Raw genomic sequence first — 14,719 nt, 5'->3', positions numbered from 1 at the left:
TTGGAATCACAGAGGTTTGAATAAAAACCTGAACCTTGTTCCTTTAGGGGTACTTCTGTGATCACCCCTTGGGACAGCAAGTGATCCAATCCTTTGAAAAAGGACGCTCTTTTTAGTGGATCTTTGGAGAGTCTTCAGCTTCAGAATTGAGAAGATGGGATTTCTCCAAATTCCAGTGGGTATCCTAGGGATACTGTGTATACTAGATTTCTGTCTGCCATCCTGCTGAAAACTGCCAAAGTCGTCCCCCCACTAGGCCGAGCGGGTGTTCCTCTTCATGAAGAGGCTTTGGGGTTTTGTTAGCCTTTGAACCCCACTGCTTCCTGTTTTTCTGGGCTTGGTCTTCCTTAGCTTTTGTGGCTGGCTGAAAATGCTGTCGCCACTAGCTGGAGCTAGATCTACCAGGAGGCGGGGAGAGAGAACGCTTAAAACAGGGACGCTTGTTTTTCTTCTTCTCTAGGAAAAAGGGTAGTTTTACCGCTCGATATCTTTTATAAAAAATAATTAAATCAAAACCAGTTAGCTTTTGCAATTCAGTATTCCCACGCATTTTCTGCAGGAAGTGCATTTTCTACTTAATTTTCATTTTATTCCGTACGTTTTTTGGCTCTGCGTAACTTCTGCATACTTTCAGCTATTAAAACCATTCAACTTTTAAAATGTTCAGCTCTGTCAGCTAATGATGGGACTCCAATTATTTTTGTACTATTTATACTTTTTAAAATATTAAAGCTTTTTAAACACTTTTTTTAACATTGAAGTCTATGAGAGCATGCTTCAAATCCTTAAAATCTTCTTCCGCTCCCAAAAGTTTCAGCTCCTTCATACTTTCACCTACAGATGCCAAACACATTTTAAAATGTTCACAAAATATTCTGCTATCCGGCTATATCTTTTCAGTTTGATATCTTTTACAGTTTTTGTGAAAAAGCTCCTTAAGTTTAAGTCTAAGTCTTGAAATAAAATCATTTAAAAAAAAATTAAAAACAATATTGAAAATCAAAATAATTTTTGAAAATAAAATCATTTTTGGAAAAAAAAATCATTTTTGGAAAAAAAATTCAAGAAAGATTTTTTTTTTTAAATGTTTTTTTTTATGTGTTTTATTTTAAAAAAATATTATTATTTTTTTACTTAAACAGCTTTTTCACAAAAACTGTAAAATATATCAAACTGAAAAGATATAGCCGGATAGCTGAATATTTTGTGAACATTTTACATTTTAAAGTTTGTTTGGCGATTTTTGAAAAAAAAAATAAACATTTTTAAAAAAACAATTCAGTTTAGTGTCAGCTTTTCAAAAATCCTTTAAATATTCCACATCTTTCATACATTAGTGGTGTTAAACCTGAATGAAATTCATGTTTATTTTAAAACCATTCCTACTTTTCCAACTATTCTCACGGATTTAAGCTATTCATCCAGTTAGCTTTAGCAATTCAGCTACTGTATTCAGCATTCCCACGCATTTTCTGCAGGAAATGCATTTTCTAGTTAGAGATTGTCATTTACAATCCCTCTTGTCCACCACGGAGGGAAACCATTTTATACTCCACTACAACAGAAATTTCACGGGGGTACCCGTCAGTAGTTGTTTTTGTGGTGTATTTCTTTTAATACTCCTGTATGTTTTATATGTATTTTTTATCATATCAATTTTGTCATTCTATCAGTACCGAGATAGTCCATTACGTTCCCACTGTAGGCAGTTATGTGTGGTTGGGCAGCATCAGCAACTGCCTCCATATTCCCACCTTCACTAGTTTTCCCATTTGTGCTTTACAAATCTTAGGAAATTATGCAATTTTGATTTAAATGCAAAAATAAAATCTTACAAAAAAAAATTATTGATGACATACGAATGCAAAAAGACATACCTCTTTTAGTCTTACAATGTTCAACAAGTGGCTGAATCTCTTGTATTGGTAAAGAAATTATTTTTACAATTCCTGCAGTAACCATATAATAATACAGTCGTTTAAAGAGTCGTTCAGGCAAACCCTTAAAAAAAAGAAAAAATTGGATTGATCAATTACCTAGATATTTTAAATGAAGGAATCATTTTCTTTCATAAAACAAAATAAAAAGGCAAGATTTGATGCTGTAACGCTTTCATTTTGTGCTACCCCTGTGCAGTGACCCTCACTTTGGTCAAATTTACCATTGCATATTGCGGCCTGGGATTATTAAAGCGGAGCTCCACCCTAAAGTGGAACTTCCGCTCATCGGAACCCTTTGACACCTTTCAGGGGGGAGGGGGGTGCAGATACCTGTCTAAGACAGGTATTTGCACCCATTTCTGGCCACACAGTCTGCGGGTAGACTGCGGGCAGGACGTCAGATCCGCCCCCCCCATTGTGTTCTGGGAAACACACGGCCCCCACCAACACAACGGGGACCAGTGAGCAAGGCGCAGCGCGACCCGCGCATGCGCCATGGGGAACAGGGCAGTGAAGCCGCAATGCTTCACTTTTCCTGGTTCCCTTCACTGAGGATTGCGGTGGGGGCAGCAGAGTGACGAGCGACCGCTCGTCCTGTGCTGCCAATGGCACTGGACTCCAGGACAGGTAAGTGTCTTAATATTAAAATCAGCAGCTGTAGTATTTGTAGCTGCTGGCTTTTAATAAAAAAAAAATTCGGCGGAGATCCGCTTTAACATCTGTGAACTTTGTTTAGCTTCTCTGCAGAAAAATCTGAGAAGAAAAAAAAATGTTCATACTATTTTGCCACCTCTCTGAGCAGAATGCAGGTTAAGCTCCTCATCTTTAAAGTTCAACATTTTAGCAAGAAACAAACGTGTTGGGTTACCAGGCAGCAGAGGTCTCATTTGGGTTCTAGGCATCTTTTCCACCAAGAAGAGCGTAATGAAGACATCCTTCCCAAAAGTAGATAACAGGGACTGTTCAACAAATTCTATGTGACAGTTGCCTTCCACCCACTCAGGTATACCAACTATGTGAACATTATTGTGCCTCAGGTTGTTTGCAAGGTCTTCGCCATTAAACCATTAGCTTTTGCTAGCCATAGTTTAAAAGGCCGCTTCCAGCACCATAAATTCCAGCCCATATTCTTCAAGGCTCCTGTGCACTCTAGGATCTTTTGAAGATCATGCCGCAGTAAAGCCACCATTTCCCCTATGTTCATCCACCTGATCTTTGAGCTGAACCACAAATGCATTACATTTGGTAGGAACGAAAAACACCTCATTCAATGTGGGCTCTGCATGCGAGCGAGGGAGAACAGTGCCTGCCCGGTTTAGCAGAGCGCTGAAATTAAGGCTTAAAGTGAGGGGTGTTCACGGCATCTCTATATAGCTGAAACAAATTACTCTATTTCCCCCGGATCGACCAGATTCTTATGGTCAGCTTCTATGAATGCAATTAGGGCAGCCCATGGGCTCTTTGCTGGTGCGTGCGTGCCAACCTTTTTAGCCAAGATACTACTTCTTTAGTCCAGTCTGTTTTCTCACAGACATGAGCCTAAAAGGGCACTTCCATCTTGTCTCTCCACGCAGCTCTTCATGTCCCTTGCGGGTCATAGAACAGGGAGCTCAGTGCCACAGTTGAAGCACAATGACCAGGAAATATTTCCCAGAGTATTAGAACTGGGTAGATAATTAATTTATCTCTTTAAAGCCTTTGTCTTCAAATCTAAATGATCATTACATGTGTAAAAATAATGCAACATTTTTGTTCGCAGGGCTTTTAACAAATGCACTTAATAATCAATACAAATGTACCACCAACTTTAATGGCACAGATGATTTACAATATTATGCACACCTTTGGTCTACATATAAATGAAAATAGTAACTACTAAAAAACACGATTCTCTATAAAGAACATCATAGACTATTTTAGAAGGCAGTATAAATTATGGTTTTAAACAGTTCATGGGGTTTTGTCAGATTGCCTTACTTAAAGCGGAGATCCACCCAAAAGTGAAACTTCTGCACTCCTCTTTTCTCCTTACATGTCAGGTACTTCCTGTCCCATCGTCTTGGCGACTCCTCCTCTCCCCCTAGGCCACCCTCCCTCTCTAAAAGTCACAGATCCAGAAGATTGCCTGGCCACTAAGAGCGCAGCACGACTCGTGCATGCGCAGTGCGCACACACTGGTGAAGTAGCAAGCTGTCACAGCTGGGTGCCCACGCTTGCAATGATGGCACCACGGAGAGGAGTGGGAGAGGAGCGAGGCTTCGAGTGGCCGCATAGCTGGACCGTAGCACAGGCGAGTTTCTGTTTAATAAAAGTCAGCAGCTACACTTTTTGTAGCTGCTGACTTTTAAGAAACTTACAAACAACTGGAACTCCGTTTTAAAGTGTATTGCCTACAAATAGCTCAAATACCATAGTAGAAGGAAAAGTGACACAGAACATACACTACATTAATATTACCATTTCTTCCCGAAGGTTTATCAAAGTTTCTGTGCGATTCTCACGTTCAGTTAACCTTAAAGAAACCATCTCTGCAAGCGTGTCATACTTATTCTTCCTAAAAAAAAAACACACACAAAAACAAAAACACACACAAAAACAAAACACAAAAAAGTACATAGTTAGAACGGCTTGAGAAAAGGCATGGCAAGCGCAATATCTATAAAGTGCAAGGCAGGTAGGAGTCTTTAATTAAATTTGATAAAAAAAAAAAATGCACATATATAGTTCAGCTAAAGAAGTGAGTGTTCCATTTTCGCCGCCAGCAGTTGCAATTCCACTGTATACCATAGCACAGAGCAGGGGAGTTGAATGTTTATTATTTTAATTTAAAAATATGCCTTTAAAAATGCTTTAAACCAGAACATTCATCAAAAAGATTTTGTTAACATTGCATTGTTCAGGAAGCAAAAATACTGTATAACACACTACAGTAATATCAATTCTAGTGTACTAGAATAGTGTAACAATTCTTGGTATTAAAGTGATTTTGTTGCTCTAAAAAAGTGCCCCCTCTGAAGAAAGAATGTTTTCTCTCCACATGTATCACTGATCTTTGCTGCACTGCAGGAACTATGTTGTCTTGTACGGTCTTCAGAAACCAAAAACCCCAAGAGTGTCATATGCCTTGTTCCTCTCTATGCTCGGTGGTGCAATTTTCTGGCCCCTATGTTACTACTGTGTCCTGTAGTGATGTAGGGGACAGAGATCTTGCATTTCCAAAACCGTTTCTTCAGGCAGCAGAATCTCATTACTGTAGCAAATATTGATGCGGCAGATGAGGCAAGCATTAAATTCTTCCCTGCAGGTGGCACTTTTTTTTTTATAATTTTTATTCTAACAATAATGTTGATTTAAAATGTCCTATGGTCAAAATGTAAAATCACTATATTCATTTCTGCTTTGCTTTTAAATTATTTCTAGCCTATTCTTATTACTCTAAACAATCTTGAAGTTTGCAAACTTACTCTGAAGTTCCCCATTACTTCCTTAAATTATGTGACATGTATTCACTATGCCCTGTTGATAGGTATTGCTGGGTCACATAATTCACAGAGATTGCCTTCTGAACTACAAAAGGAGGCGGAGTCAATATGCACAGCTTGCAGACAGCAAGGTACCATGTAAAATGTGATTTCTAATGTAGCCTTTAGAAATCAAACTTGGACAGCAGTGGAGAAGCTGCAAAGCATCCAGGAAGTTGTGGAAAAAGAAGATGGCCAGCAGACAGGCAGCACTCACAACAGGAAACAACAATTTTCATATATTGAATTGTCAAAAAGAACTACAGCAAGTGTTCTGGTGGAGAGAGCCCCCCCCCCATCAGACCACACCAAGGCACAGCAGTTTGAGATCACTATACCAACATTGCTTGCGTTGGTACGGTGATCTGTGTGTGTACCCAGATTTGTAGGATTGGACATGGGAACACATGTATGCATCTGTGAAAGTTCCCAATTTGATTGCTCGGATGTAGGGGACTTCCAGTATTGTTTTTGTTGCTGTTTCAATGATAAAATGAAAGTATATACTGTGAACATATATTTCCTTTTAGTATCGGTTTATATAAACATGAGTGTGCATCACTGTAAAATTACAGAAGAGTTTACACCCATGCATATTCCTATGATTTAAGGTTCAAAACATTTCATACATTTAACCACTTAAGGACCGCCTCCTGCACATATACAATCGGCAGAATGGCACGGCTGAGCACATGTACGTACAGTTACGTCCTGTACTAGTACCCAGCCGTGGGTCGCGGGCGCGCTCCCGCGACCCAGTCCGAAGTTGCGGGACCCACGGACCCGATCGCTGCTGGAGTCCCGCGATCGGTCCCCAGAGCTGAAGAACAGGGAGAGCTGTGTGTAAACACGGCTTCCCCGCTCTTCACTGTGGCGGCAGCATCGATCGTGTCATCCCTTTTATAGGGGGACACAATCGATGATGTCACACCTACAGCCACACCCCCCTACAGTTGTAAACACACTCCAGGTCACACATAACCCCATCAGCGCCCCCTGTGGTTAACTCCCAAACTGCAATTGTCATTTTCACAATAAACAATGCATTTTAAATGCATTTATTGCTGTAAAAATGACAATGGTCTCAAAAATGTGTCAAAATTGTCCGAAGTGTCCGCCATAATGTCGCAGTCATGAAAAAAAATCACCGCCATTAGTAGTAAAAAAAAAAAAAATTATAAAAATGCAATAAAACTATCCCCTATTTTGTAAACGCTATAAATTTTGTGCAAACCAACCGATAAACGCTTATTGCTATTTTTTTTACCAAAAAGAGTTAGAAGAATACGTATCGGCCTAAACTGAGGAAAAAACATTTTTTTTTTATATATTTTTGGGGGATATTTATTATAGAAAAAAGTAAAAAATATTGATTTTTTTTTCAAAATTGTCGCTCTATTTTTGTTTATAGCGCAAAAAATGAAAACCGCAGAGGTGATCAAATACCACCAAAAGAAAGCTCTATTTGTGGGGGAAAAATAGGACGCCAATTTTGTTTGGGAGCCACGTCGCACGACTGCGCAATTGTCAGTTAAAGGTCCTTTAGCTGCATTTTGGTCCGGGTCTTAAGTGGTTAAAACAAAGTTAAGTCTGGGCAAATATTAGCTGTATAAAAGTGTCCCACTGAGATGCTTAGAGCCCTGGTGAACAATACCAAAAAAACACCATTTTGCATGTGAAATATAAGTGGTACTAAACCTGTCAACGTGAAAGCGCTTCAGAAGGAGAAGTAAAGAATGCTGCTGAGCTCCATTAGATAGCTTGATAACATGTGACTGCATTGTAATGACATCTTTTCTATCAAGGACTCGTCGAATATAATGGATTTTCCCAGCGTCCATTCTGGAATAAAAAAGATATCATATCATGTCTCCTGATGTATTTTATGATTATGTGTGTCTGTTTTTTGATATTATGCTAAATAAATTGACATATGTCTTTTATCTCTACTACCCCTCTATTCAATGTTTTTCTTACCTAGTACCGGTATAGTCCCCCTGCCCCTTTGTTTTCTGGTCTATTGGGCCTTTGGGGTCCCTCCAGTCCTTATCTTATACTAAATTGATCCCCAGGATGATGGTACTATAATCTTCTGTATTTATTGTTTATATTAAGAGGCTTATATTTAAATCATCTTGAATTATCAGTCATAAATTAAGGGACTAGACTCGGCCTTAAGGCTAATGTTATGTTAAAGAGCTCAGATATCACTGAACAGAAAGACATCTATATATTGTTTTTTTTCCCCTCCTTAAATAAAAGAAGAAAAGGGACATATTTAAACATTCCTTAAAAATGGCCTTGTATAATCAAGTACAAATAATCATATTAGCAATAAGTAATATGGTATTGTTATTACATTATATTAGAGTAATTATATGCTAATTGAGTGAATCGTTTTACCTATATATTTGGTTAATGTATTTTTATAATAATTTTTCCAAAAGGGTAGTCATGATATAGTATTTGGATATATTCATAGAAATATATTGGTACATATTAAAATAAACATAGCATGTTTATAAATTTTTGGAATATTTTTAAATGGATAAGAATTCGTGAACGTGTATGTAAAATTATTATTGCGTTTTGAGAAACCAATGACTTTATTATCAAGGTATTTAGAACAAAAGTTAATTATGTGGGTTAGATTGACTTAGAAGACATATCTAATGGGTAGAGACCAAAATCTGGAGAGTTGACAGATAAGAAACCGCTCTAGATATTTTATAGTTTTCTGTTAAGCCTAAAGTTAAAGGTTACATAAAGATTGATTTTGACAAGTTAAAATAACTTTCAATATAATTTTCATCCTATACTGCCCCTACTGAAAATCATGTGTAAGTACACTACAATTTCCCTATAGATTTTGGGCAGGAAATGACGTGGTTTGATGTCACCTCATGACATGAAGGGCATTTCCATAGCCATTCCTGGGGGGAATATAGAGTATAAAGAGATGACAGCGAGGGGGCCTTGAGACGGAGAGATCGAGAGAGGAAGAGGAAAGATCAGAGATACCCAGAAAGACAAAAGGTCCCTTGGGATACCCAGCTGACATCTTCTCAAAACAAAAAATCAAAAATGTTGCTATATAAAACATATTTTCTATATGTAATAAAGGGTTTAAACATGTTCCAGATGGGGCCATTAAATTGCTGGTAGGATTGATTGGATTTAGTGAATATCTGCCTGCAGTATGAAATTTCTCTGGTCCAATTAAGGAGAAAAATATATATAAATACATAAATATCTTCCGAAACCAATTTTAGTTTTAGTAAATGGCTTGATTATGATATGTTTAAACAGAATGTGCATTAGAGAAAAAGATTTGCTTTACAGTCTTGGTCAAATTACCAAGTTCTGTGTACGGGACAAAAAACTGTCCGCGTGTCTTAAGAAATTGGGTGTGCAGATCTGTTGCTTGAGAAGTTGTAGTTGGTTTCTTTTATTTTGCTTAACCTTTGAAAGCTGTTAATTGTCTCTTGAATGGTTATTTCGTTTTTACATGGAGATTTTGAAACCAAAGCTTGAAGTTAGAGTCTCACCTAAAATGTAGATTTATATCCTGTGTTATCACCAAGCATATTTTGATATTATTCTGCACGGATTTTTAGTAAATTTATATTTATTTTTACACAATATTTGTGCATAGAATTTTTGTCTTCAACTTAGCGCGGATAAAAGGATTTGAGTTGTTTTGTGGAAACACATGTGGCAATCTCCTAATTTTTAGAGATTGTGCTTATTTCCATAAATATAAAATATTTTAATATTTCAGTAATAAAGTCTGACACTAGTGTAAAGTGAAGTGGAGCTTTTTCCACTTAAAGTTGCGTATGGTTGCGGCTGCGCTAGCTTGCCAACTTGTCCAGCAGCTATCTTGCAACGAGCATCCAGGAAGAGTACATGGTGTTTCTAAATCCAAATACCCGAGATATTTGCAATTTAAATTGACATGTTGTCTTAGCTTTTACAATATGTACATTTCCAGGGGCTGTTTTTGTTTTTTGTAATTTTTTTTGCAATTCTGTTTCATTAACCTAGCATATTGTACTGTGTATGTTTATTATTCAAAATAGATATGCTTTTATGAGTCCAAAGAAAAATTTTGTAATTGCCTCCTACACTTGGTGCAGGGGGGGTATTTTAACTGGCTACGTGAAAATATTAATCGTCTAAGATTAAGTTACATGGGTTGTAAAAATTTGTTTTTTAGTTTCTAAATAGGATCCTTAAGCTTTTTTTAAACACTTCTGAAACGCATAACGCAGCTAAACGTGTCATGTAAACGCAGCAAAACTGACGTTTTAAACGTAGGTTAGTATCTGTCAAGTTTAATCATGTACATGGGGCCTATAAGTCAGTAACAGCTTCCTGCAATCAAGCTGAGGCTTTTTAAAGGTTTGTTTTTTATTTTCTAAATAGGTTCCTATGAGCTAGTGCATTGTCGGTTCATATACCTTTTCCTTCAATTTCCCTTCTAAATGTTTTTTTTCTTTGTCTGAATTTCTCACTTCCAGTTCCTCCTCAGTAAGCTGTTCTGGATGACTAACCCCCGCTCGGATTATGGGGGCAAGCTTACTGAGGAGAAACAGGAAGTGAGAAATTCAGACAAAGAAAAAAAACATTTGGAAGGGAAAAAAAAAAAAAAAAATCGAAGGAAAAGTAAGTGAACCAACAATGCACTAGCTTAAAGGAACCTATTTAGAAAAAAAAAAACAAAAAAAAACCTTTACAACCTCAGCTTGATTTCTGGAAGCCGTTACTGACTTTTAGGCTCCATGTACACGGGACGTTTTTTACAACTGCTCCTAAATGGTTAAACTTGACAGATAGTAACCCAAGGTTAAAAAGTCTGTTCTGCTGCGTTTACATGTCGCGTTTTGCAGCATTTGCTTTTAGGCCCTTTTCACACTACAAAATAAATCCGTTTTAATAATCCGTATTAAAATCCGTCAGACAATGTTAAAAAACGGAAGTTATACGTCCTTTATAAAATATCATTAAAGTCTATGGGATTTTTTTATGTTCCGTAAAGATCCGTAATAGTCCGTTATAACATACGGATGTTAGTTATAACGGAATATGTGACGGGTCTTGCACTATTTTTTGTCCATTTTTTGTCCGTTGCAAGTAACGGATATATTAACGTCCGTTATATTTTAACATTGAAGTCTATGGCGCACGGACGTTAGTAAATGTCTCCGTAAATGTCCGTTATGTTAACGGACGTTAATTTTACTGAGCATGCTCAGTAAAGACTTCTGGAGCTGGACTTCAAGAAAGGGTGAAATGGTTTTTATTAACGGACGTTAGAAAGGAATGATATAACGGATGTATACGGATATATACGGATAAACATTATCCGTTTTCAATAAAGGAAGAATGGTAAAATATTTATCCGTATGTATCCGTTATTAAATCCGTTAATAAACGTCCGTTAATAGGTGTAATATGGATATTATAAAACGGACATACAATCCATAGTGTGAAAGAAGCCTTAGAAGAGTTTAAAAAAATATATGTTTCTTTTTAAATGGGCAAAAATGAAAAATTGCCTATAAAAGAAACACTACTAAACGCGGGTTACCGCATTTAGCCGTGCTTAGTCGCGTTTGGCATCTGAAACTTGGAAATCTTCTACGTCTGGAACACCATTTTTTGCTTTCAAAGAAACGCTGTTAAACGCAACTGCCTAAAAACGGCAATAAACAAGACTGTGTACATGGTCACATAGGATAACATTGAATGAGTTCAGGGGTAGTTGAAAAAAAGCATCCAACTGTCTCTGAAAGTACAGTGGGGCAAAGTAGTTAGTCAGCAACCAATTGAGCAAGTTCTCCAACTTAAAACGATGAGAGGCCTGTAATTGTCATCATAGGTGTACCCCAACTATGAGAGACAAAATGTGGAAACAAATCCAGACAATCACATTGTCTGATTTGGAAATTTATTTGCAAATTATGGTGGAAAATAAGTATTTGGTCACCTACAAACAAGCAAGATTTCTGTCTCTAACAGACCTGTATCTTCTTCTTTAACCACTTGCCGACGGCGCACCGTCGAAATACGTCCACAAGGTGGCTCTGCTGGGCGAGAGCACGTAATATGACGTCCTCTCTCCCAGCCGCCACTAGGGGCGCGCGCGCGCCCCCCGCTCGCCCCCGACTCCCGTGCGTGTGCCTGGCGGGCGCGATCGCCGCCGGGCACACGCGATCGCTCGGTACAGAGCGTGGACCGGGAGCTGTGTGTGTAAACACACAGCTCCCGGTCCTGTCAGCAGGGGAAATGCTGATCTTTGGTTCATACAATGTATGAACCGAGGATCAGTGTTTCCCCTAGTGAGGCCACCCCCCCCCCCCCACAGTAAGAACACACCCAGGCATACTTAACCCCTTCCCCGCCCCCTAGTGTTAACCCCTTCACTGCCAGTGGCATTTTTATAGTAATCCAATGCATTTTTATAGCACTGATCGCTATAAAAATGCCAATGGTCCCAAAAATGTGTCAAAAGTGTCCGAAGTGTCCGCCATAATGTCGCAGTACCGAAAAAAAAAAAATCGCTGATCGCCGCCATTACTAGTAAAAAAAATATAATAAAAATGACATAAAACTACCCCCTATTTTGTAAACGCTATAACTTTTGCGCAAACCAATCAATAAACGCTTATTGCAATTTTTTTGTTACGAAAAATATGTAGAAGAAAACGTATCGTCCTAAACTGAGGAAAAAAAATGTTTTTTTATATATTTTTGGGGGATATTTATTACAGCAAAAAGTAAAAAATATTCATTTTTTTCAAAATTGTCGCTCTATTTTTGTTTATAGCGCAAAAACTAAAAACCGCAGAGGTGATCAAATACCACCAAAAGAAAGCTCTATTTGTGGGAAAAAAAGGACGCCAATTTTGTTTGGGAGCCACGTCGCACGACCGCGCAATTGTCTGTTAAAGCGACAGAGTCCCGAATCGCAAAAAGTACTCTGGTCTTTGGGCAGCAATATGGTCCGGGGGGTAAGTGGTTAAGAGGCTCATCTGTCCTCCACTCATTACCTGTATTAATGGCACCTGTTTGAACTTGTCATCAGTAGAAAAGACACCTGTCCACAACCTCAAACAGTCACACTCCAAACTCCACTATGGTGAAGACCAAAGAGCTGTCGGAGGACACCAGAAACAAAATTGTAGACCTGCACCAGGTTGGGAAGACTGAATCTGCAATAGGCAATCAGCTTGGTGTGAAGAAATCAACTGTGGGAGCAATAATTAGAAAATGGAAGGACATACAAGACCACTAATAATCTCCCGCTATCTGGGGCTCCACGCAAGATCTCACCCTGTGGGGTCAAAATGATGACAAGAACGGTGAGCAAAAATCCCAGAACCACACGGGGGGACCTAGTGAATGACCTACAGAGAGTTGGGACCAACGTAACAAAGGCTACCATCAGTAACACTACACCGCCAGGGACTCAGATCCTGCAGTGCCAGACGTGTCCACCTGCTTAAGCCAGTACATATCCGGGCCCTTCTGAGGTTTGCTAGAGAGCATTTGGATGATCCAGAAGAGGATTGGGAGAATGTCATATGGTCAGATGAAACCAAAGTAGAACCGTTTGGTAGAAACACAACTCGTTGTGTTTGGAGGAGAGAGAATGCTGAGTTGCAACCAAAGAACACCATACCTACTGTGAAGCATGGGGGTGGCAACATCATGCTTTGGGGCTGATCCGTGTACATGAATGAATGTATCGTGAGATTTTGAGTGCAAACCTCCTCCCATCAGCAAGGGCATTGAAGATGAAACATGGCTAGGTCTTTCAGCATGACAATGATCCCAAACACACCGCCCGGGCAACGAAGGAGTGGCTTCGTAAGATAATTTCAAGGTCCTGGAGTGGCCTAGCCAGTCTCCAGATCTCAACCCCATAGAAAACCTTTGGAGGGAGTTGAAAGTCCGTGTTGCCCAGTGACAGCCCCAAAACATCACTGCTCTAGAGGAGATCTGCATGGAGGAATGGGCCAACATACCAGCAACAGTGTGCGACAACCCTGTGAAGACTTACAGAAAACGTTTGACCTCTGTCATTGCCAACAAAGGATATATAAAAAAAAAGTATTGAGATGAACTTTTGATATTGACCATAAATTGCAAATAAATTCTTTCCAAATCAGACAATGTGATTGTCTGGATTTGTTTCCACATTTTGTCTCTCATATGTGAGGTATACCTATGATGACAATTACAGGCCTCTCTCTCTTTTTTTTTTTTAAGTGGGAGAACTTGCACAATTGGTGGCCGACTAAATACTTTTTTGCCCCACTGTATGTTTAGCAGCGTCCCTTGTACATGGGGCCTTATAATAAACCTTTGTCAGAGAAGATTGATGGAGCTGGCTTGTTACATTCTGTAAACTAACATAAGCTATACATATTTAACAAAGAAAACAGAAAAGTCAAAATAATACAACAGTTATTAAATGCGAGTTTGTAATATCAGCTAAAAAAAAACAAAAAACAAAAAAACAGGTATTGAAAAAAAGAAATTTAATACAGTACATACACTAAGCATTATTAAAGAAGAAAAGACATACTTGAAGTCTCCCTGCAGGTCCCTCTGAATTTCTCCTTGCCATCGTGATCTTCCAACCTTCTCGAGCATACAGTATGAACAATCTGGTAACTTTATTGAAGGATCACCTTCCCATCCAAACAGAGCACGTGACCGCAAGGTCTGAGAAGCAACAATCACAAGTTTCTCTCCCCATCTACAAGATAAATATGAGGAAAGCATAAATTCATCTTCGGATCTAAAAATTTTATTAGTGGTCTGGTAAAGTTTGATCATTTTCTTTGGCTTTCTTCGATTTTCATCTGGTGATCCAGCCAGAAAGTCTGTTCCTTTTCAAAAGCACAAGCTCTCCAGAAGAACACATCAGTTCACATGAATGACACAAACCACTTAACACTGGTGGGGGTGTTTAGAATGTGTGAGTTGGAGCTTCAACTTGTTAGTGTTTTTAAATCTGCTAGTACATTTATCACTACCCTCTCACTAGACCAATGATGGCAAACCTTGGCACCGCAGATGTTTTGGAACTACATTTCCCATGATGCTCATGCTCTCATGGGAAATGTAGTTCCAAAACATCTGGGGTGCCAAGGGTTTGCCATCACTGCCCTAGACTGTCAAAGCTACAATTTGCTGTGCCTCCTGTGTTCATTCATCCACAATGGAGGGGTGTTACTGGCCAGA

General features: G+C 38.7%; 1 protein-coding gene across 2 annotated transcripts in view; it reads right to left on the bottom strand.

Moving 5' to 3' along the window:
• Positions 1-14,719, bottom strand: part of GTF3C1 (general transcription factor IIIC subunit 1) — a 307,903-nt gene that overhangs the window by 271,774 nt on the left and 21,410 nt on the right. The window contains exons 3-6 of one of the 2 annotated variants that reach the window (XM_040356997.1): positions 14,058-14,231; positions 7,160-7,303; positions 4,398-4,494; positions 1,878-2,001 (exon numbers count right to left, since the gene is read on the bottom strand). In XM_040356997.1, coding sequence (XP_040212931.1) covers positions 1,878-2,001; positions 4,398-4,494; positions 7,160-7,303; positions 14,058-14,231 — 539 coding nt within the window. Of the gene's footprint in view, positions 1-1,877; positions 2,002-4,397; positions 4,495-7,159; positions 7,304-14,057; positions 14,232-14,719 lie in introns of those variants that run through there. The other variant, XM_040356999.1, reaches the window with a different exon arrangement.

The sequence above is a fragment of the Rana temporaria genome, chromosome 6 (genome assembly GCF_905171775.1).
Source record: "Rana temporaria chromosome 6, aRanTem1.1, whole genome shotgun sequence".
Taxonomy (NCBI): domain Eukaryota; kingdom Metazoa; phylum Chordata; class Amphibia; order Anura; family Ranidae; genus Rana; species Rana temporaria.
The sequence above is the reverse complement of the archived record's forward strand: the minus strand, read 5'-3'. Positions and strand labels throughout refer to the sequence as shown.